Genomic DNA, 22229 nt, shown 5'->3' on the forward strand with positions numbered 1-22229 from the left:
TTCTCTCAAATGACAAGTGTGGAGCAGAGAGAGAAAAGTGATTGAGAATAAAAAAAATCGAGGAATATAAGCTTTTGATCAAAGTGATTTTTTTTTTTAACAAACGATATTATCTAAACTAAGGGGGAGGGGTGAGCTTAACCTTACAATGGGCTAGCAATAATGTGATTCAAATTTGACTTTGGCAAGAATTGAACTTAAGACCTTTTACTTACAAGTGAAAAGGAATATCACTAGACTGTAATACTAAGTTACAACTTTTGATCAAAGTGATTGAGCGTGTTAGAAATAGTAGTAATAGGGGAAAACATTATTTTTATAGGAAAACTAATGAAAATGACTTGAAAACTTTGAGTTTTAACGATAAGGACAAAATAAAGAGTACAATGAATGGTACCAGAATTGATTTTTTGTAATGTAAAAATATGATTTTTTTTGTTAAAGTGAACAGTACTGAGAGCTTTTCGTTAAAGTTTCCCTATTTTTATTTCAAGGATTTCTCTAAATAAAAAATGGTCGCCAGATGTGAGTAGCTCCATCACTGAAGAACTTCTTTGTATGTATGTATGCAGGTACGTTGTGGTTGATGGGAAAAAGCAAAAAAGAAAAAATGAAAAGAAAAAGTATATTCCTTTTTCTTTGGTAGGATTAGGTCAAATGTACATCGTACAGCCATTTTATTCAAGATTAAAATGAGGGTGCTTATTCAAGGTGCACACAGAAAATAAGAGCTGATAAAAATTAAGAGCATTTATCCATGCGTCCGAAGTTCTCAGTTCGAAAACCCTACCCCACCATCGCTTGTTAATAAAGCAACTTCTTATTCTTCAGTGAATGTGTTAGCACGTCTACGCCTGCAATAACTCAATAATAGAACACAACAGATTTGAATTTGTACATACAAATTCTAAGGCAACATATTTTCTTTTCCATTTTGCTACGGTTAAATTTAGCATTCACACTTAAAAGGTTACGGTACAAACTACAAATAATGCCTCTTCCAAAATTTCTCAAAATTTCCATCAGTGAAGCAGTACATGCAATTACGGGTCCTCTCCGACCCCCTCTCAAAAAAACAAAATAAAATCGGTTAAAAACCAAAATTTACACCGTGCAGTTTGCCTGCGCCACAAATGTGTGCACCGCGTATATCTTTTGTTATACTTTCGACGTTGCCATACATGGGGCAAACTCATCTGCAATCTGCACCAACTGCTTCACTGATGGACTTGTAACCATCCCTTTCTAAGCACTCGGACAATTCAGCCTAAGAGAGACAGAGAGGAAGAAAAGATGACAAGAGTATTAGATGCACGTCTTTGACAATAGGCCAAAAAATAGGGTTTCCGCAGAATGAGAGTACCAGAAAATACCTTTATCTGGGGGATGAGAGCAGGTCCCCCGTAAGCAAATGCTGTATAAAGCTGAACAAGACTTGCACCAGCTCGTACTTTCTTGTAAGCATCCTCGCCACTAAATCAATGGCATGAACAAGTTCCAGTTTCAGAAAAATGAAGAATAATAGATCTCAACGAAAACAAGAGCGAAGCGCTATTCTGATCTTACCTGCTGATGCCCCCACACCCGATTAAGGGAATCTTTCCCTGAACGATATTAATGTTAGTGGTCACGCTCTGATACATAACATATAAATGAAACCAAAAGAGAAGAACATAGACTGTAAACAAATAGCACACATAAGATCCGAAAGAGGACTAAATGTTTCAAGCCAAAGATTTCCTTCCATAGAAAGTAAATAAAAGAAAATCAGTTTGGTACCAGTTGAACTACAGTACATGCAATTAGGATATGATCCAAAAACACTGACAAGCTACTCTACATGAAATTAGGATACGATCCATCTTTAAGTCTTCTACTTTTATAAGTCTCTACTTTGTAATTTATGGCATAGAAAAATTATGAATAGTCCAACTTTTCTTGTACTTAAGCTACAGTAGAATGATGGATCAGTACAACAATGGCATACCCGACCAAAATACTCCATGCATGTTCAAACATGTCAGTAATCAAACATTAAAATGAGAACAATCTTTAAAGAACATGGTCTATATACTCTACCACAGTGTAAATAATGTGAATAACAGGTTATATGAGTTACAGAGAGACGGCGTACCCTTGTCAAAATGTACATCTCCTTTAAGACATTGGTAGACATATCGAAAAGTGGCTTCCCACTCAAGCCACCAGCTTCAGAAGCCAACAGGTGTTTACTAACAGATTCTGGTCTTGAAACAGTTGTATTTGATATAATCTAGAAGAAAAAGTAAATAAACATCGTAAAGAATAGAAGAAATTGCACTGAATTTAAGTATAGATCAATATACTGAGAGAGATATATATGCTAGTCAGATCATAACCTCATCAACATATCAACATGCAGAACACCCAGCATGAACTGACTAAAGTTAATTTTCTATATTTTCTTTAGAAACGAAAGGGACTAAGTAAAGATTCTTATTAAGAATATAATATACTAATCTAGTATAATAGGTAAGTTTGTGACCGGAAGAAAACATACCAATCCGTCCAAGCGAAGAGCAAGGGCAACCTATATCCATAAACAAAGAACCTTGAGAAAACCATCTTAATGGGGGAAATAAGAAAATCAATTACGAGCATGAATGCATACTGCAGCAATATCTTCAAGGTCTTCTTTAGACAAATCTGGAGCAATTTTCACGAGCAATGGAGGAGGGCCCTCCTCACCCCATTGCATTTCATCACGAGCACCTTGAACCTTGATAGGAAGAAAGTGTTACAAGGGCTAACTTTTTTAGACGTTTTGGTTAATATATAGATACAAAATTCATGCCTTGAGCAGTTAGAGCTCCATACCCGCTTCACAAGGTCTTTTAACTGCTTTCTTCCCTGAAGCATACGTAACCCAGGGGTGTTGGGTGATGAAACATTGATCACCTGTAGACAGATAAAGCATAAGTACGGTCGAATTAATGCAACAGGAATTGAACTCAACATATAGACACATAAACTAAAACTTCATTGCTTCTAGTTTGGGAATTATTACCGACAACTTAACTTCTGAGGAATAATATAAAGAATCATGGAAGATTATGTATTATCACATGTAATTGGATGTTCAGCAATCACAAATTTCAACCGACTGTGATTTCAGCTTTACAGCTGAAGTTGAACAGCTTTTACTTTTTTGTAAAATTTAATCTGAGCCATTTCCAGATTCAAGTTTGATTGTTCATATCCTATTCAAGTAAATAAAATTGGACTTCCTAAATATTGCTCCCCACCTGACCTTTAAAGCTATTATTTTTCAAAATCTCTAGTAAACAAAAAACATTGACTCGAAAGTTCCTCAAAAATTTTAGGTCATTGTTGGTAGACAAGGAATACCTAACAAATTATGTAGTACAATTTGTGAGATCTGATAGAATAGCATAAAGATGGTATGAAATTATGCAACTTTCAAATGAAACAATCAACTAAAAGACTGCAAGCAGGAAGCCTATTCAAATGCATCTCTCATTGCTTTTCTGCATGGAGAACCAACACAATAGCAACATATCTTATTAGATCTTGGCCACGAAAACAGCACACTAATATAGGCATCATGATGAAGTTGATGCATTGGTGAGTAGCAAACACAAAAGTGATTTCTTTTTAAAAGAATGAACAATTTAGATCTGGAAGACTTTTTTTCTTCTTTCATGAATAAAATTCCAATACTTAGCATAAAAACAGAACAATTACTAAACTATGAAAAATCAGTATAGAAAAACCTACCAAGTAATCAGCATACTGGGACAATGTATGAACCCCTTGTCTATAATCTGCAGAAGCATCTTCACTTGTCTTGTTCTTCCCAAGATTCACGCCTAGAATGCCAGGGCCAGCTTTGCCTCCAGGTTTGACTTCTTCACCTGAAGAAGACGAGATTGTAGTTTCATCCAACTTTCTCTTACCGTGCTGAGCACCCAATCGCTTTGCAACAGCTACAATTCCCTCGCTATTAAAGCCACATCGATTGATGATAGCTCTGAACACAAAATCAGGTAGATTGATAACACATAAGTTAGCAAATTAAATGTAACCAGCCCAACTTATCAGAAAGAAAACTTTCAGAAGTTAAAGAACCTACACCACCTTCAAAAGTGACTCAACACAACAAATTCGAGGAAATTCAGTCCTTATTAACATAAGAAGATGAATATAAAATATACTCTTACAGTTCCTCGCGCAATCTGAAGATACGAGGCTTTGGATTGCCCTCTTGTGGAACAGGGGTTACAGAGCCAATCTCTACAAATCCAAAGCCTAAACCAAGCAAACCATCAACAGCTTCAGCATTCTTATCAAAGCCAGCAGCAAGACCTATAGGGTTGGAGAACTTCCTTCCCCAAACTTCTAGCCCTAAATTTGATGGATCTGGTCTCTTCTCTCTAGGAACCCAACCACGTGCTGCGGCTGAGACAGCCAAGCTGTGAGCTGTCTCAGCATCTAAAAGAGCGAAGAATGGATTCACAATTTTTGTAGCTGAGAATAGCCAGCCACTTCAAAAAGTTGATATCCAAAAATTAGCAATGTATGTAACTAAAATTTATGTTCAATATTTCACAAAAACTTAAGCCATTCAACAACGAGAAAAAATGGCAATTCAATTTCTCTCATATGGTTTCTGCTTCATACACTGAAATAAGTACACACTAGAATAACGATAAAAAACCTTATTGCCATGACAAGAATGATGCAGAACATAACAAAATGGCAATTCATAATTTATATCTGATGAGTACCATCAAATTACCAATGAGTTAAGAAATTCCAATTTCAGTCTTTTGTGCATCCACCAAGACCCAGACATTATGACGGGGCGGAATACCATCTTGGCAAAAGAAAATACGAAGATAACTGAACTGAGAATTAAGTGCTGATCCTTTAGGTGCCTAGTTAGACCCGTAAAGAAATAGATACAAGTATCTTGTACAGAAGCTTAAAGGCTTCACCCTGACACTCTGACCAATAAGTAATGTGCATTGCAGGATACAAAAGGTTTATTCTTTAATGCCTCAAGACGCCTATAAACTTAGCAAGAGAAACCTTGAGAGAATTCTAAATCTGTCACGACTATAATCTTCTCATTCGTAGAATGCTAGGTTAGGATAGCGGTCATTGTAAATAAATATAGATGAGTAATGCTATTTATACCATGTTTTTATACCATATTTTCATACCATCTTAGGTGGCATCTGATGTGGCCAGCCACATCATTTGAAAAATTTGCAAAACCCAAGGCAATGACGGAGAAAGACTCCTCGTATACCACAATCATAATTTAATTAACTAGTTTTTCTTAATTATTAGTTTATTAAATAATGAACTAAATTTAAAAATATGTTTAATTCAAATGATGCGGCTGTCTACATCAATGCCACCTAAGGTGGTATAAAAATGTGGTACAAAAACATATGCATAGCATTACTCAATATAGATGCCAGAACCACCATCCACTTGTAAGCCAGAAGAAAGTTTAAATGCAAACAGAGCACAACTTCTACTCGAAAATTTAAATTTGATACCAGAAAGTTGCTTCATCCACAGTGCTCACATAAGCTCCGCCACCGATAACTAAGCCTAAGGTGGCTGCCGTCAACAACCTCCCCTACAGTTGAAAATAAGTACACACAACACCTCAGAAATCAAACAAAAATCGACCAAAGATTAAACCGTGAGCAAGCACAAGCGAAAATACACCAATTTGGCGAGATGGGTTTGCAAATTTACTGGAAAAAATTAACACTTTAAGTTTCTCTGCAACTATTTGCAACAAAAAGGAGAGAGAAAGAACGTACTTTCTTCGAAAAATGTGGAATCTTTGGAGCAGTTTGAGCAGCGGAAGAACAATGTCTAGCACTTGCAGCAGGAGCTGCGCATGCCCTTTTGAACAAAAAGTCTCTCAGCAATTTTCTGGAAGCCCTTGCCGCCATGGCCTTCCATTGATACAATTAAAATTTTAAAAAATTAATAAAAATTGAAACTTTTTCGATAGTTTAATTTTTCGACGAACAAGAAAATTAAAGGACAATTGAATAATAGAAGAGGAACTTACTAGTTCGTAGTGAGTGAGCAGCCGAAGGGAAAGAGAGCTGCACGGACGGCGGGGTTGCGGCAGCAAATTGAAGGAGCGGGGCAATTGGGTAGTAAAATGGCACAGGTGGGTTTGCCTTCTCTCGTATGCGGGTTATGTGATTTGGGCTGTGGGCACCCGGTTTTTTTATTAATCGGGTTAGTTTTCGGTTTATGGATCATTTAGTGGATTACGGTCACGTCAGTATTAATTCGATATTAATTTCTCGAGAATTGTTTAGTGGACTATTTCAGAAATGAGATTTTTTATGAATTTTATGTCATCTCACGGTCATTTAACGGTTTAAGGTCAATTTTTATGTTAATATTATAAAATATTGTGTAAAATCATATAAGGTGATAGGCCAGTCTCATTTTTGAAAGAACTTAAATTTATGAAATATCAATTATATTGTTGAATAATTTGAATATACTCATAAAACTGTAATGTGATATTATTATTTCACTCAGATTATACTAGATGCGTTTCTTTTTAATGTTTTATTAATATACTGTAAAGGTAAGAAATATCAACATCATCGTTCATTTATATTATAACACGTGCAATAGTAACATCATATGATTGTATTTTGAGAACACTAAAACATTTGTTGATATTATTAACTCATATTATAATACATGGATCGATACATCACATGACGATGTTATGGTTTACCTCAGACTTCTCAATTTTTGGGGATTTGTGATGTAATGATGAAAAGAATAATTATAGAAATGATTGTTTAGTTACTATATATCGCCTTTATGTTTTAGATGTATTATTCAGTTGAGTTGGGGGAGAAATTAGAAAGGTTGTGTTATCCACACCCTATTTTATCTTTTACACAATCATCTTAATTTTTAATCATTAAATAAAAATAAATAAAAAAATCCATACACAAAAAGTTGCCTTGGAAAAGTCTGGCAAATAGTTATTTACTGATAACCATATTACCTTTATGTTTGATCAGCATGAGGATTAATTCTCTTTATGCATATCTGTTTTCCTATTCTTCATTTGTAATTTTAATTGACAAATTTTTGGCTGAACTTAGTAGATAACGAGTTCGAAATCAATTTATTCTTTCACTTTTAAGCTCGAATGTTGTGACAAATTGATGTAACTTGGGTAATATATATATTATATGTGTAAAAGAAGAGTAGTAGCTGATCACATGAGATTTGAAGAATATTGCAGAAAACCTTGAGAAAAATATGACCCTAAATTAAGTGCTACTACTGCAGATCGATAGATCGATGTATAATTTAAATTTCTCATACATATCACTTATGGATTAGTAGGGGAAATGAATAAAAACCCCATTTATTGATTACACTTGATCGAATAATAAAGGCTGGGATATCAATTCCCATTGGTTTTCTGAAGTACGTAAAATTATTGATGGCTTATTCAGCAGCGCCATCAGGAGCGGCATCAGGAGCGCCGTCAGGAGCGCCGTCAATAAATTCGCCATCGGGGGTGAGTCCGAGCTCCTTGAGGACCTCAGCGCACCTAGGATCAACCTCCTTCTTCATGAAACCGAGAGGGTTCGCCATGCGATGAGGCCCGGTGATGCCATTGTGGTTCGTGAGGCTGATCCTCGCGCTGAGCTTCGCATGAAGCTCGTTGCTGATCTCGCTGCAGTCCTCCTTGGGACTCTTCACCAAGATCACTTCGCAAACCTCCTCTTCATGGTCTCCTTCCACCGGAATGGAGTAAGTTCCTAATTCCTCGGTGTCTGCCTCTTTGGTTAGAGTTACTTTTCCCCCTTCACTCTCTCTGCATTCCAATCTCACCTTTGCACCTGCACGTACGTACCATTCCATGCATGCAATGCTATGTCAGGGAAGAGAAAAAAAATTCTCATTTCGAGTATCAATCTAGTTTGTTTTATATTTAGTAACTTGTAATTATATATAGACAATGTATCAAGTACTATAGGTTGAACACACGTACCTGTGAGGGGTTCACTGATTCTGGTAAAGAACTGCGTGCGGCAATTATCGCAATAAACAATGCCGTGGACATTGAGGGTCTCGGTGGAGTAGGCGACGCCGATGAGCGACAAGAAGCAAAGGGCAGAGACAAGAACGATACTATTAGAATTGGCCATCGTTAAATTATATTTCGTGCTTGCTTTTTTTTTCTTGCTTGGATATCAGAGGACTGTATATGTGCAGATGAGAGGGGGATCGCTTTTTTATACAGAGAAGAGAAGGAATGTTTTGGTGGGATTTATTTGGTTTTCTAGTTGGCAGTTATTTTTCTGGGGTTGTCATTTCTTACCCTGTTTACTTGTGGTTAAGGCAATTATTTTGACTCGCTCTTTGCTCCTTGAAATTCTCTCCGTCTTCAATTCTATTTTATTTTCAAAAATATTGAAAGACCTAAGGGCATTTCAAATAGAAGATGCAAATCCCTTAAAATGAGTATTTTACATTTTTAGTGGCCGGAAAATTCTCTAATGGTGAGATGTAAAATATATATGTTGACTGAAAAATGCAACATAAAAACCTAAATATACATATTTTTTGCTAATATTTTTGCTCACCATCTTATTTATTATCGTTAGATGAGATTTGGATAGTGTATATACACAAATCTCAAAAATTAAACTTATACAATGGTGACAAATAGGATGTTGAACATTACCACCACTTAAGGGTGGTGAGCAAAAATGCACCCATACTTTTACATCTTTTGGTGATGAGTCCCGCCGATCAAAGAGAGAAAATTAAATGGAATTTCAAACTTATGTATCTACCATTGGAGTAGAACTCCCGTCTATATCTCCCAAAAGTGTGAAACTAGACATAAATATGGTTTTGCATATCTTCATTGGAGATGCTCTAAATAACGGTGTTGGTGAATGCGGTTAGTAGTTACTTAATAACCAGAGCGGAATCCAGTAGGCATTAACATTTTAAAAACATTTTATACAAATTTTAAGAACGTTATGGTATGTCAAAAGTTTCACGAAAATAAATTTTACGATGGTTTAACATATAGAAAGTTTCTTAATTTTGGAAGCTATAACACGGCAAAAATGTTACATAAATAAATTTTGATATATATATATTTTTTTGTAGGATTTCGCACAACCGACGAAATCCGGTGAGTAATATCTCACAGTTTTTGTGAAAAAAATGTGAATGTCATCTTTCCGAAAGAACGTTAAACCTAATTTTATGATTTATTGAGTCACATGAAACCCACAGCAGGTAAAGTACGCAAACAGTCGAAGAAAACAAATTAAACATTCAGCAGATAAATCCCATTCTCAACAAACAGAGGATTGAAATTTGGATATGTAGAAGAAAGCTTTTACATTAAGTCACAGATGAATTCGGCGTTTCGGGGTTGCAAATGCTACTAGCAGAACATTTAACTAGAATCTCACTGGAGAAAAATTAACAACAAACACCATAACAAACGAGACCCTGCATCGACTTTCTCCATCCGTCAAATTACACAAGCCCTGGCCAGCCATAGGCCGCTTACATTCACTGCACAAAGAAAAAGGAAACTAAGGACGTCGAAGACCCACAAACCAAATAACTATAACACAATGCTTGCTAGATGTGGCCGAAAAATGAAAGAACAAAATGATGGTTGCTAATTGGATGACCGGAGTAAGCTATACCTCTGCATCTTCACCTCCAGGTTTAGCAGAGCCGTCCACCTTCTGTATATCCTCGCCTGTAGCAAGTATCAGATTAATATCCAATATCTCTCGGTATAATCGACCAAATTTCTAGGACACGTGAATACTATAAACCCAAGTACTCTGTATTGTTCAGAGCTCAATTTAATTCAAACAGAAAGGCGATTGAACATCTTACTAGACTCAAGCTGGTACACAAAAAGGGAAACATATTCACAATTCACATCCATGACACATAATAACACACAACGTTCACAAGACAAAACGTATGTTTTTAGATGTAACGTCTAATTGAATCATAAGAATATGAGAATCGCCTTCATAAATTATTGGAAACCAACCTGTCGAATTCACATTTTACTTGATCTTCAGTTTCCACTGAAGAAATTGTTCTACTATTAATTTTTCTCATTGTGTTGATGATTGTAATATACTAAAAGTGAGACAAGCATCTCACAATCACAATTTCATATACTCATTTCTCAAACCATAATCCAAAAGTTGGTAGTCAAGAACAAGCATCGCATGACTTGATGAAACTACACATAACAAGTCGGGAAAAATTCCACCACATATCATAACATTCTCCATAAGGCTATCTCGTTACCTCCATCCTCTGGAATGTCAGAGGTCCACAATGTAAGGTTGTCCCTCAGGAGCTGCATGATCAAGGTGCTGTCTTTGTATGATTCCTCGCTCAAAGTATCCAATTCTGAGATAGCTTCATCAAAAGCTTGCTTTGCAAGGTGACATGCCCTGGAGCAAGTTACCAATACGCAACCAATAAGAATTCTTTTCTTCTAATTTTACTTTTGGCCAAAATGAAGAAAAAGAATGTGATATTGTGAATCTTGGTCACCATAAGCACGCATACCTTTCCGGAGAGTTCAAGATTTCATAATAAAAGACAGAAAAGTTCAAGGCCAAACCCAGTCTGATGGGATGTGTGGGGGGTAAATCAGTTTCTGCTTTACTAGAAGCTGACTGCAAAATAGATAGACATAACAGACAGATGCAAAATCCAAATTAGAACAGCTGGAAGTGAGATAAAGAGAGAAAAGGGACCTAGCCGCCCTCATTTCAATAACAGGCTGCTTCAGAAAAAAGGGAGCAACTTCAAAGTGTGACCAAGGGCGATAAGCATACATCTCAAATCAATGGTATTCTAACAAAAAAAATTAAGCTAATACTTAGATATAGCCGGCCACACCACTAAATCACGTAGTTCAATGCAAGGGCCAGCATCGGTACCATGTCTTGACACTAAATTTCAGCATAGCATTGCTGGTCATTTTCAACACGAGATGATACCAGTTTAGTTAGCACTAACATTCACATCAGATATCAGTTTTACTTTTTGCTCGTTTGAGCAACAAATAGTTAATAAAGCTGATTTCTTTTCTCTTCGAGTCCCTCATACTTCTTAGCAAACAAGCAGCGCATACGCCAAAAACTTTAATTGACTGATTAGGGTTCATAAATTAAAGACCAACTCGTATTATACCTGATAAGCTTTCATTGACTGATCAGCAACCTCTTTCCTGTCATCACCAGTCTTAAACTCCGCCAAGTAGCGATAATAATCTCCTTTCCTGCAATTAAACAGAATAAACCATTCAAAAGCCAAATACTTTAACCACTCCAAAACACTCAATCGAAAGACCGCTCACATTTTGTAGAAAAACACAGTGGATTCAAAAGCAGTGCACGACGGAATGAGATGTTCATCAATAACCCTCATGATGTCGCTGCAAATGCTAGAGAGCTCGGACTCGACCTTTTGCCTGTACTCCTTGATACGGCTCACATTCTGATCGTTCCCTTTCCCCTCCTCCTTCTGCTCAATCGACGACAGAATTCTCCACGAAGCTCTGCGAGCTCCGATCACGTTCTTGTACCCGACCGAAAGCAGATTCCGCTCCTCTACAGTGAGCTCCACGTCAAGTTTCGCTACTTTCGTCATCGCCTCCACCATTTCTGCAAATAAAAGGTGCAGAAGGTAAAGTAAATGCAATTCAAAACCCTAATTCCATGAAAAATTAAGAAATTAACGCTCAGATCTCTTTTTTTTTTCCTGGTTTCTTTGATTTTCTGAGTAGACAAACAGAGTATAAGTCTTTGATTTCATGAATTTTGAAGCGAAAAAAAATCATTAAAAAATAAAATAAGTGAGAGAGTGAAGGGATGAGATGCTACCATCGTAACGCTCGGCTTGCTCGGCGAGCTTCGCAGTGTAGACGTAGTTCTCTCTCTCTTTGGGGGAAGCCATGGCCGATCTCACTCTCTCACTACTTCCTCTCTTCCTCTCTTCCTCTCTCTAGTCTCTATGAGCTCTGAAGTTTCCTCTCTCTCTCCTCCTCCTTTCTCTCTCTAGAATGACTGTTTTATGAAAAAGGCATGCGCCATCGTTTGGTGTGGTTGGGTGGGTGAGGACCGGTTTGGAGGGCCCCGGATTCCACTACGTTTAGAAATTTTTCATTGCAACCGGACAAGGGGTACACAATTTGTTTTTATATAAATAATAAGAGATTTTATTTTTTTTAAGTTATTAATTTTTTTAACATATCCTTGTATAGTAATACAGATATATTATTTGTATACCGATTACATTAAAAAATCTTTATATTACGTCTACGCCGGAACTGGCCCGGCTCAAAACCCCACCTACAATACCCACGCGCGACTCGAAACGTGGACGCACATACTACTTTGGCTTCGTGAGAATATCAGTTGCGGCTTAGGCAGGGCGCGTGGACTAGACTGGCTCTTGATGGCGGCGGAAAACAGTTGAACGTGAAATTTAAGCTGAACGATGCACCTTTTTCCAATTTTCCATTTTTCTTTTGACTTCCTTTAAATTTGTAATTTTTTTTCTCTGTCTTCAAATTTTTGACATAACTGTCAATCATAATTTGACATTCGTGCAGAAAATTTTATTTTTTATTTTAATAATTTATATTCGCATGTGTGATTTGCATACTCGTTGATTCAAAAGAATCAACGGTGTTGGTTATTTAAAAAGAAAAAAAGAAGAAGAAAATAATATCCAACGGGAACTTTAACGAAAAGCTCCAATACTGTTCATTTTAACGAAAAACTAAATTTTTACTTTAAAAAATCATTTATGGTACTATTCACTTTCCCATTTATTTTGTAAAACTCAAAGTTTTCAAGCTTTTTTCATTAGTTTTTCTTTTTATATAAACCTCTCTTTCGCAAGAGCGAAGCTAGCGAACTACATTTATCGATCACATTGCATGCTACATGTACAAATGTGAAATGGTGAGGTTAACTTATTCTACATGTTTTCAGCTGCACTGCACTTATATTACATACAGATTTGAAGCTATAAGCTGGCAGTGATGAATGAGGAGGAGGATTCCTGTTGCTTCAGGCTGTCGGCAACGTGAGCAACCACCCCGACGCCAGCATTGTGAAGCCATTCACTTTTCACCTGGATTCACAGACGGAAATCGATTTAGAAAACCAGGCAACAGAGAGAATGAAAACCTTCTCAAGAGAAAGAAGAAAGATGAATTGATGCGGTACATGAATGTTGTTGTGGGCAAAGAAGGGCCAGAACGCCGAATGAAAGCTGACATCAACTTTTCTCCATCCTAGTTGCTGCAAACCCCGTATCATTTCATCTGTTCACCGGAAAAGGTTAAGCTTCATCAGTAACCAATCCATCCTGGTAATCTGTTACCATTTATAGGGTTTTGGTACCTTCTACAATTTCGTGATATTCCAACGTATTTTGTACGTTGGGTTCGCTTTGGGCGGCTTCCTTTGCTTTAGCTGCTTCAGGAGGAAAATGGGGACCTTCAGATGAAACTGGAGGACAGTACTCCACGTCTACAACATGCTTGTACCCGTCCAAAGACCCGCGAGAGGGCTGCCAATGAAATTCAGAAATATTCAGATTGACACATAAAAAACAACGGTAAAAAAACTCATCACTTGAATAACTCCATTTACTGATCATAATTTCCTTGGCCATGTCAACTAATCACTAATTGTCACCGTAGAAGCACCAAACAAATGCCCTGTTTTAACTAGTAGGGAAAAAAAACATTCATTTAACAAGAGTGGCTTCGCCGCTGACCATTAAATAACTCGGTCATTTCAAGGAGAGAATGATCTGTCACCTTAAAAATTTCTGTCTCCCTCCTAATGGATGATGTGCGCCAACCAACCATATCTGTTTATTTTAAAGAAATTCATATACTGAAGAGAGGACTAAGGAGTTAAAAGTTAATAAATTCGTCAAAGTACGGTAAGAAAAAATGGATTATATGCAGTAGGATACGATCATAAGATACATTTGCATAGATAATCCGTGATTTGAATGACCCCAAAGCAGATCTGCATAATGAAACGTATTATAAATTTAGAACCATTACACAAGTTTGGCGAAAATGGGCTTGCCCGAAGTGATATAAAAGCTCTACTTACAAAAATTTCCCATCTTTGCAATCGGATGCCATTCTCAGAAGAAGTGGTGGTCTTTCAGGCTTACCATCGGTGAGAAACAATTGACTGCCAGTTCGACCAACAACAATAGGAGCGATTGGTGCAGCCAGCTTTTCTAAGAAAGGTACTCCTAATAAAAATGGAAGCTGCAGAAAACGAAAATCAAAATAATTCGAATATATTTCAAGGTAAGGTTGAAGTATATCCATATGCTGTATATCAGTCTGTTACAGCGATCTTAATTCATCATGCAACAGCAAAGAGTTGAAGACACGGTCAACAATTTACTTCGGTAATTGGTACAATTTACCATGCTCGCATTCAAAGTCTCAGTATTAGTACTAATAAATTTACAGTAAACCTTGATTTTCGCAAGAAGTGTGGCACATCGGTAGAGTCCAAACTGGCATCAATTAGTAGATATAATGAAATCAAGATGATATACAGACCTGCTTTTTCCCTCGCATCCCAAGATGTGGAGTTGCCAATGTTACAAAATTAATAGGCTCTAACCCAGCAATCTTTCCTTGTCTCAAAGAGTATGCCGTTTGTGAATTTGCAGTAGTTGAACTGGCACTATCGTTGTAAAGGACAGAAATTGCATATCTTGCAAATAAACCCCCTAGAGAATGGGCTAAAAATGAGATCTTCTTTAGGCTCTCTGTCTTTTGTACAAGTTGCATAACCTATTTATCATGAATGCCAAGGTTATGCAACTTTATTTCGCTATTTCTGACCAAACTTAAAGCACAAAACTTTTAAACGGTGGCTCATAAACTTCAAAACTCACTTCATCTGCTAATCGTTTCCCAGCTCCATCAATACCAGAAAAAGTTTTGGTGTACGTGTTACACGAACTTGCTGCAAATACATTAACCACGATGTTAACACTCACAGACTAACAGCCTACATCGAATTCATGCACTTCAGAAACAGGGAAATCAACTGTATTCTGATTTGTGAAGTATACTATAGTCATCAGTCACATCTTAGTGACCCTCAACCCTCATCGGTCTTCCTAGTCTGACAACTGTCAACAAACACCAAGCAACTATCTTTTGAGTGGTACTATACCACTCTGTTACTTATTGTTCTTGGAAATTCTAAAATTCACATATTTGACGTAAAGTAAATAAGATAAATTTACCATAGATTAAGAAGTTTCTTCCTAGACGCCTTTTTAACTCTGCTTCCACGTATGTCCAGTCACTCGGGCTGCATTACTAAGAATCAGTCAACTCGATATCAATTTAGCGAAAAAAGTAGCCATAGGAATGCATCAAGGAGACAAAATTTCAAAAGCAATGAACCGCTGAAAGAGCTATTGGAAGCGTCTAACATGTGGAATCCGAAAACTGTAGTAAGTAGCACGAAAATGAACTCAAAGATAACCAATGTATCTAATACAAAACTAAGCACATTACGTAACCTTCTACCTAACTTTCCTTTATCATTTCCATTTGCTTGAAGAAAAGTAAAAAATACTTAACTTTTCCGTAAAGGCGTAAACTTTATGGAAAAAAGAAGCAATTACAATGACAAGCAGAGATCAGGAACAAGATATACCTCGCCAAGATGCCGTGAACAAGGACAAGAAGATGATCGGGTTTATTCTCCGCATTTGCAACACCCCTGGAGGATCCAAAATTTCCCTGACTAGTCATAGCTTGAGCTCTAAGGCCTTGGTTTCTCCAACTACCACATATGCCTGCAATATCTATAAGAATTTTGACGGACGTGAGTTAGGTGTCAACACGGTTCAAATTCTCTATGTAATATACTAGATTAGTTTACAATATCGTCAAAAAATTCAAATAGGACGATACTAATCACAGTAGAAATTAATTCTAATATTATCGAATGCCGTTAATTCGAGGATAATTAAGCAAATATAACACCTTTGAACGAAAAATCTCAAAATTTCCCGGGAAAATTGGTAGAGAGAGAGAGAGAATTGATTACCGGAACCGAAGCTGAACGACGAAGAGGAGGAGGAGGTGCCTAAAGGTCCTTGGGAGTCGTTTCGCCGATTGCAGCTGAAACTCGGTAAGTGCCCAAAGCGCGGGTGAATCGGAGAAGCGGACGCCATGTGTGTGTGTGTGTATATATAGACAGAGAGAGGAGGAGAGAGAGCGGGGGTCCTAATTTCTCGGTTGAATCAAAAGGGAGGGAAGTCAGCATCGACGCCACAATGTGGTTATCATTGCTGTGACAAGAGATACGGGTACGCAAACGCCCATGTCTCTTTCTTCCTTCCTGTCTCGTTAGGCTCTTTTCTTTTTTTTGGGTAATAATCCCTAATTTAATTAATGAGTAAACTGCCGATTTGCGCTTTGAGCTATCACCCGACTTTTGATTTTCCTCTTGAACTTTTTAATTGGAAAATTAAGGGCTTAAACTAATTTTTTTGACCGATTTGCCCCTGCTGTTAATTTTTCATTCATTCCATCCAAAATTATGTTAAATGGAAGCATGTACACAACATGTGTGGGAATTCGGTTGTTTCATTCTTTAAAATAATTGAAAACCTTATATTTCTAAAATATAAACCTATGCAAATATGTGTGAATCTATATATTTTATGTCTGAAGGTCTAGTGAAGTGACGTTTTTATCCACAAATGAGAGTTACGTGGTTTGCTCATGATAAAAGTTAATGTTAATTTGGATGAAATCTATGAAAAACTAACGGTAGGGGGCAAATCGGCCAAAAAAATTAGATTAAGTCCTTAATTTTCCAATTAAAAAGTTCAGGGGAGAAATCGAAAGTTGAGTGATAGTTCAGAAGTCAAACTGGCAGTTTACTCTTTAATTAATTTATTAAGTTCTAAGCCAAACATAGTTTAGTTTAAGTAATTGTTCGGTAGTTTAAACTTTGGCTAAATAGCCAAAATGGTTCCTGGGATTTGCATTATTCATTACTTTGGTCCCTAACATTTCAAATCAATCAAAGTGGTCCCTGAGATTGTCCACCATCCATCATTTTGGTCTTTCCGTTAAAAACTCCGTTAAGTGTCCATGAACTCTTGGCCAGAAGTTTGGGCAATTTTCAAAGCTTCGTAACTCAATCGTTTCTTAACCAAATTCGATCCATAATATATCAAAATGAAGATAGGAAAGTGTAGAATAAGATTATACCTATTTGGAAACCCAATGGTTTCCGGAGATAGCCAAAAAATAGCCTCAAAGTTGACTGGTCCGAGAGAAAACTGGAAAACTTGCCGGAAACTAGATAAACTTTAAACGTTCATAACTTATTCAATACTCAACGAAATCAAGCGATTCAAAAACGAAAATCATACTTCTCAACGAGACAAAGAGAATGGTACCTTTTTAAATGGCTAACTTGTCGTGGTTTGCCGTGGCTGTCCACAGCCACTTTCGACCAAACCACGGCAAGTTAGCCGTCGAAAAAGGTATCATTCTCTTCATCTTGTCGAGAAGTATGATTCTAGTTTTTGATTCGTGATTTCGTTTAGTATTGAAGAAGTTATGAACATTTAAAGTTTACCCAGTTTTCGGCTAGTTTTCCAGTTTTTCTCGGACCAATCAAATTTGAGGCTATTTTCTGGCTATCTCTGGCAACCATTGGGCTTCCAAATAGGTATAATCTTATTCTACACTTTCTTATCTTCATTTTGATATATTATGAGTCGAATTTGTTTAAGAAATGATTGAGTTACGAAGCTTTGAAAATTGCCCAAACTTCCGGCCAAGAGTTCAGGGACACTTAATGGAGTTTTTAACGGAATGACCAAAATGATGGATGATGGACAATCTCAGGGACCACTTTGATTGATTTGAAATGTTAGGGACCAAAGTGACGAGTTATGCAAATCTCAGGGACCATTTTGGCTATTTACCCTTAAACTTTTGCTTTTGATATATTGTAGTTTTGTTTCTTGCATTTTCCTCATTGGAGTTTAATTCTGTTAGTTTAATCCTTTAATTGACACAATATTTCTTTCACAAGAAGATGTGTGCAAAAATAAACGAGATAATCAACTCATTAATTTTCTTCAATTCGTTCGATTCAATGACTGAAAATTAAGAATTATGTATTTTAAGTAAAAGTAGGTGTGTGGATAATGCTATTCTTTCTCTAATCTTTTACGTGCAGGCAGTGGACCTCCTTGTTTACGATCATCCAAAACATCTTTCTTTATTTACACAATTCATATATGTAGTTGTTCATGTCATGAGCCTAAAGTATTTCTTAAGCTTCATTTGTCATTGTGTTTACAGAGATTGGTGTATTTAGATTTTATCAATCAATTTGACACTTCTCTTAATCGTAACTCACAAATAGAGCGCGTGAGGCTAAAAAGAAAGGTGTTAGAACCAATAGCCTTTTGATATTATATAACATGTAAATCACACAAGGAAACCAGGAACCAAATATTACACAACTCTAATATGATATCCATGATTGTATCCTATTTACAAAGACAGTGAAGAAAACTTTCAAACTAAAGTTATGATCCAAACATCGTTGCCCACGACATGAACTGTAGATTGAGATGGGTCTCGTCATCACATACGAGACCTACGCAGCGATAACTCTGCATATAGTATACACACGCATAAGCTACGTACTGACATAAGCATATATATTCTTCAAACTGAAGGTGCCGCAAAAAAAAAGGGTCGCGGAACAACCAGAATATAAGGGACACCATGGAATTAATTTACATTATGGAACAAGCATGAGGGTTTTCATCACTGAACACAGCAGTGGCCTGCTCGTTAAACATGGTGGAATAAGGAGGAGGTTGATAGTAGCCGTGTTCCTGATTAGTGGAGCCATGCTTGTAGTAGTTGTATGAATAGGAGGAGGATTTAGGTACTGATTTGTAGGTAGTGATGGGAAGTTGGTAGGCAGTAATCCGACGGTCATGATGATGCTTATGACGATGATGATTGTGATGATGATCAAGCGGCTGATGTTGCTGGTAGTAGTCAAGACCAATGCTGTCGTATTGAGGGTTGTAAGGGTAAGGCCAAAGCTCAGCTCTCTTTCCAGTCCTCCTCACTGCCCTTAAAACCTTCTCTTGATCTGCCCATCCCATTACAGTCACCTTCTGCATGTTGAAGTCCACGTCAACAGCATCTACTCCTGCAGGTACATATATATATAATTATATCAGAATCACAATAATAATTATTAATAATAATAATTAGTTTGAATACTAATAATGTTGTTAATTAATTATACATAATTAACCAACCTGCTACTGGGAGTGGTTATCTGGGACCTTAGTTATAAGGAAAAAGTCTTGGTCTTGTTCTTTTGTTAATCTCTTTAATTAGTTTTAATTAATTTTATGTGACAATAACAGTAATACGGTTCATAACCGAGCCACAATTAGATATTTAAACTTTCGATGTGGGCCATATATTCACATCCTCACAATCTAGATATTTATGAGAGAAAAGGTTTCAATCAGACGTGATATATAGAAAGCGAAAAAAGAAAAAAGGAATAACTTGCACAAAAGTATACCTTTCATTTTTTTTAGAGCACTCCTAATCTTGTTCTCGCAGCCAGCACAGTCCATGGTCACAATCATCTCTACGATCTGCACAAAACTAATAAACTTTAAAATTACAGTTCATGCAAGGAAACAAGATCAGGGTGAAACACAGCACACACATATATTGATTTTTATAATTAAAATGTGCGATCGATCGGTGGAGAAGAATATGTTGAGGCATTCACTTGAAGAAAATCCATGCCATGCACATTGGAAACCCAGATAATTAATATATGTGGATCCTGTTAACGGTAACCCCCTAATACTGTCCTTACTTTACCACATGTCCAATCCGTCAGGTATGGAGTTTTATCACAAAAAGCCTTGGTATTAGTTAGAGTGGGGAGATCCACACATCGGCAACCACGTGGAACCAAGTCGGGGCTCATCCATCACATGGGGCCAAACGAGGACCCACCCAATCACATGACATCTTTGGCCTACGTGGAGTCATGTCGAGACTCACCCATCGTGCGGGGCCAAAGGGAACCCACCCAATCACATGATAGTACAAGCCCATCTCCTAGCTCTGATACCATGTAAGATTTTTCAAGTCGATGGGCCAATGATCCATTCCAACAATACTAATACTTTCCCCACTTTAACACCTGCCCAATCCGTCAGGTATGAGGTTTTATCAAAAAAAACCTTGATATTAGTTAAAGTAGAATAATCCTATATAAATTGCTTTTTCTCTTTCCCTCTGGCCGATGTGGGACAATAGAATTCCAACAAAACTTCAAAAATAAGCACATGTACAACTATATATATAGGCCAAGAGAGGTTTGATGGTAGGACCCTTCACCTTTAGGTTTGAGGGTAGACGTTTTACGTTCTACATCCTACTTTGAAGCAAGGTTCCAAAAAATGCTAGTCGCTAGTCTGACGACAGATTGGGGCCTAGTGCTTAGGCAGCTAAGTGGAGGTCTAAGCATACTAGGTGGATTTAAGTAAACTTATTATATATCGTATAAATAAGTGCATGTTTATATTTAAAAATTAAATACATAATTGTATTGAGATACAAAAATTGAAAAATAGAATGACATATAGATTAGAAAATATCAAAACATATTATAAACATGGGGAACCATAATATAATGAGTGTTTATCCAAGTATTTAACAAGTTTCTTACAATTTATTTTTTTTAAAATGCAAAATCAAAGTTTCTATTTTTTGTCTAAGTGAGAGTCGCAAAATAAGCGGGTGCCTAGGCGGCTCTAGGCACCATTTCTTAATTTTCAAACGCCCAAATATTAATTTGAGCTGTGGTCAGCCGTCTAGCACCTAGAAGGGACCTAGGCAGCGCTATATGGGAACTTTTAGAACAGTGCTCAAAAGAGCTAAGATGGCATAGTCTTCTATTTCATTAAAAAAAAAAAAAAAAGGGTATAGCAGCATATGTCGCCATGCATGATGATAACTTAGACATGAAAACAGAATTGAAAGAGTGAGAAAAGGGTTAAGCCATGTGGCTTCCTCACCGTCATGTTGGAATATTGAGATATATAGATCTTTGATTTTCTTTGAGCCTCCCTCTCTCTGTCGATCTCTTTCGGAATGAGAAACTTAAATGCAATTGCACTCAATATATATAGCAAAGATTGCAGAGAAGACAGATATTTTTTTTACGAGTTCTTCAACGTTGCTGCCATGGCAAGATATATAAGTTAGAATATCTTACGAAAGCGAGTAGTCCCCACAACCATCTTTTCTTTTTGATTTTTCGTTTTCTTAATCTTGTTGGTTTGAGTGAAGTTGCAAAGCAAATGCTTAGAAGTTGAACTGCAGGCTGGCTTCGTCTGCTGATCTAATAAATTTATAGATTAATTAATCTCTTAATTATCTATTATTTATCAAGGACTAAACCGTGTTAGTCAAGTGTGTAAATGAAGTAACACGATTTTATTAATTTTTCGTTGCAATTATTAAGCATTTTTGTCATCTGAATATAGTTGTCAATGCTATTTGCTCGTCATCACCATGAAATCATTTGGAATTGTCGTTCGTCATCATCTATATATCTATATCTAGTGGTTAAATATATACATGTACATGACATATCAGCTTTGTTTAACTTTACATGTGCAAGTTGGGGAGTTGGTGTACTAATTAAGGTTCATCCAATTGCATTGGAGGGTATATGGTAGTGGATACTCAATTGGTATTGGATGTGGATATCCTCGTGACCGTCAGTCGTCGATGTATGTGAAACATCAACAACTTACATCACTCAAGCATACATAAAAGAATCGATCATTTTTTATTTATTAGGATGAGTACATGAAAAGAGACATGTTTCCTTGCAAATAAATCAGAATTTAACGTGTTTGTTTTTATTTACTTTTGTGATTTTGGTTAAACGCTTTGAATCCATATTGTTATTTACAATTTAAAGACATAATTTTCTTATGAACGGAACATGTAATGAGCCCATCAT

General features: G+C 36.7%; 5 protein-coding genes across 7 annotated transcripts; all 5 read right to left on the reverse strand.

Annotated features, from left to right (window-relative positions):
* Positions 1–905: 905 nt before the first annotated feature.
* LOC103446320 (dihydroorotate dehydrogenase (quinone), mitochondrial-like) lies at positions 906–6239 on the reverse strand. Its single transcript, XM_008385406.4, has 12 exons — positions 6101–6239; positions 5844–5981; positions 5571–5653; positions 4221–4544; positions 3778–4030; positions 2857–2937; positions 2651–2758; positions 2540–2569; positions 2135–2272; positions 1567–1604; positions 1374–1473; positions 906–1267 (listed from the first exon to the last, which is right to left on the reverse strand). Exons 2-12 carry the CDS (start codon positions 5976–5978, stop codon positions 1193–1195), a joined length of 1365 nt encoding a protein of 454 aa, XP_008383628.1. The 5' UTR covers positions 5979–5981; positions 6101–6239; the 3' UTR covers positions 906–1192.
* Positions 6240–7379: 1140 nt separating this feature from the next.
* On the reverse strand, positions 7380–8296 carry LOC103446321 (olee1-like protein). Its single transcript, XM_008385407.4, has 2 exons — positions 8075–8296; positions 7380–7922 (listed from the first exon to the last, which is right to left on the reverse strand). The coding sequence occupies exons 1-2, from the start codon at positions 8229–8231 to the stop codon at positions 7525–7527; spliced, it is 555 nt and encodes a 184-aa protein (XP_008383629.3). The 5' UTR covers positions 8232–8296; the 3' UTR covers positions 7380–7524.
* A 1099-nt stretch (positions 8297–9395) lies between these two features.
* Positions 9396–12263, reverse strand: LOC103446322 (14-3-3-like protein D). 2 transcript variants are annotated; one of them, XM_029110326.2, is made up of 7 exons: positions 11979–12263; positions 11453–11759; positions 11287–11374; positions 10657–10766; positions 10390–10538; positions 9762–9817; positions 9396–9624 (listed from the first exon to the last, which is right to left on the reverse strand). In XM_029110326.2, the coding sequence occupies exons 1-7, from the start codon at positions 12049–12051 to the stop codon at positions 9622–9624; spliced, it is 786 nt and encodes a 261-aa protein (XP_028966159.2). In that variant the 5' UTR covers positions 12052–12263; the 3' UTR covers positions 9396–9621. The 2 variants fall into 2 exon arrangements, with proteins under 2 accessions (XP_028966159.2, XP_028966157.2); XM_029110324.2 differs by lacking the exon at positions 9396–9624 and having other exon boundaries at positions 9756–9817; positions 11979–12262.
* A 685-nt stretch (positions 12264–12948) lies between these two features.
* Positions 12949–16532, reverse strand: LOC103446323 (uncharacterized). Of its 2 annotated transcripts, none has more exons than XM_008385408.4 (11): positions 16218–16532; positions 15822–15972; positions 15403–15470; positions 15046–15116; positions 14705–14941; positions 14238–14401; positions 14092–14147; positions 13931–13983; positions 13509–13677; positions 13332–13429; positions 12949–13236 (listed from the first exon to the last, which is right to left on the reverse strand). In XM_008385408.4, exons 1-11 carry the CDS (start codon positions 16342–16344, stop codon positions 13129–13131), a joined length of 1302 nt encoding a protein of 433 aa, XP_008383630.3. In that variant the 5' UTR covers positions 16345–16532; the 3' UTR covers positions 12949–13128. The 2 variants fall into 2 exon arrangements, with proteins under 2 accessions (XP_008383630.3, XP_008383631.3); XM_008385409.4 differs by having other exon boundaries at positions 15822–15963; positions 16218–16482.
* A 2055-nt stretch (positions 16533–18587) lies between these two features.
* Positions 18588–21415, reverse strand: LOC103412419 (heavy metal-associated isoprenylated plant protein 29-like). The gene is made up of 3 exons (XM_008350985.4): positions 21274–21415; positions 19758–19833; positions 18588–19370 (listed from the first exon to the last, which is right to left on the reverse strand). Exons 1-3 carry the CDS (start codon positions 21277–21279, stop codon positions 18943–18945), a joined length of 510 nt encoding a protein of 169 aa, XP_008349207.3. The 5' UTR covers positions 21280–21415; the 3' UTR covers positions 18588–18942.
* Positions 21416–22229: the final 814 nt, after the last annotated feature.

Source organism: Malus domestica, chromosome 10 (genome assembly GCF_042453785.1).
Source record: "Malus domestica chromosome 10, GDT2T_hap1".
In the NCBI taxonomy this organism is placed as follows: Eukaryota; Viridiplantae; Streptophyta; class Magnoliopsida; order Rosales; family Rosaceae; genus Malus; species Malus domestica.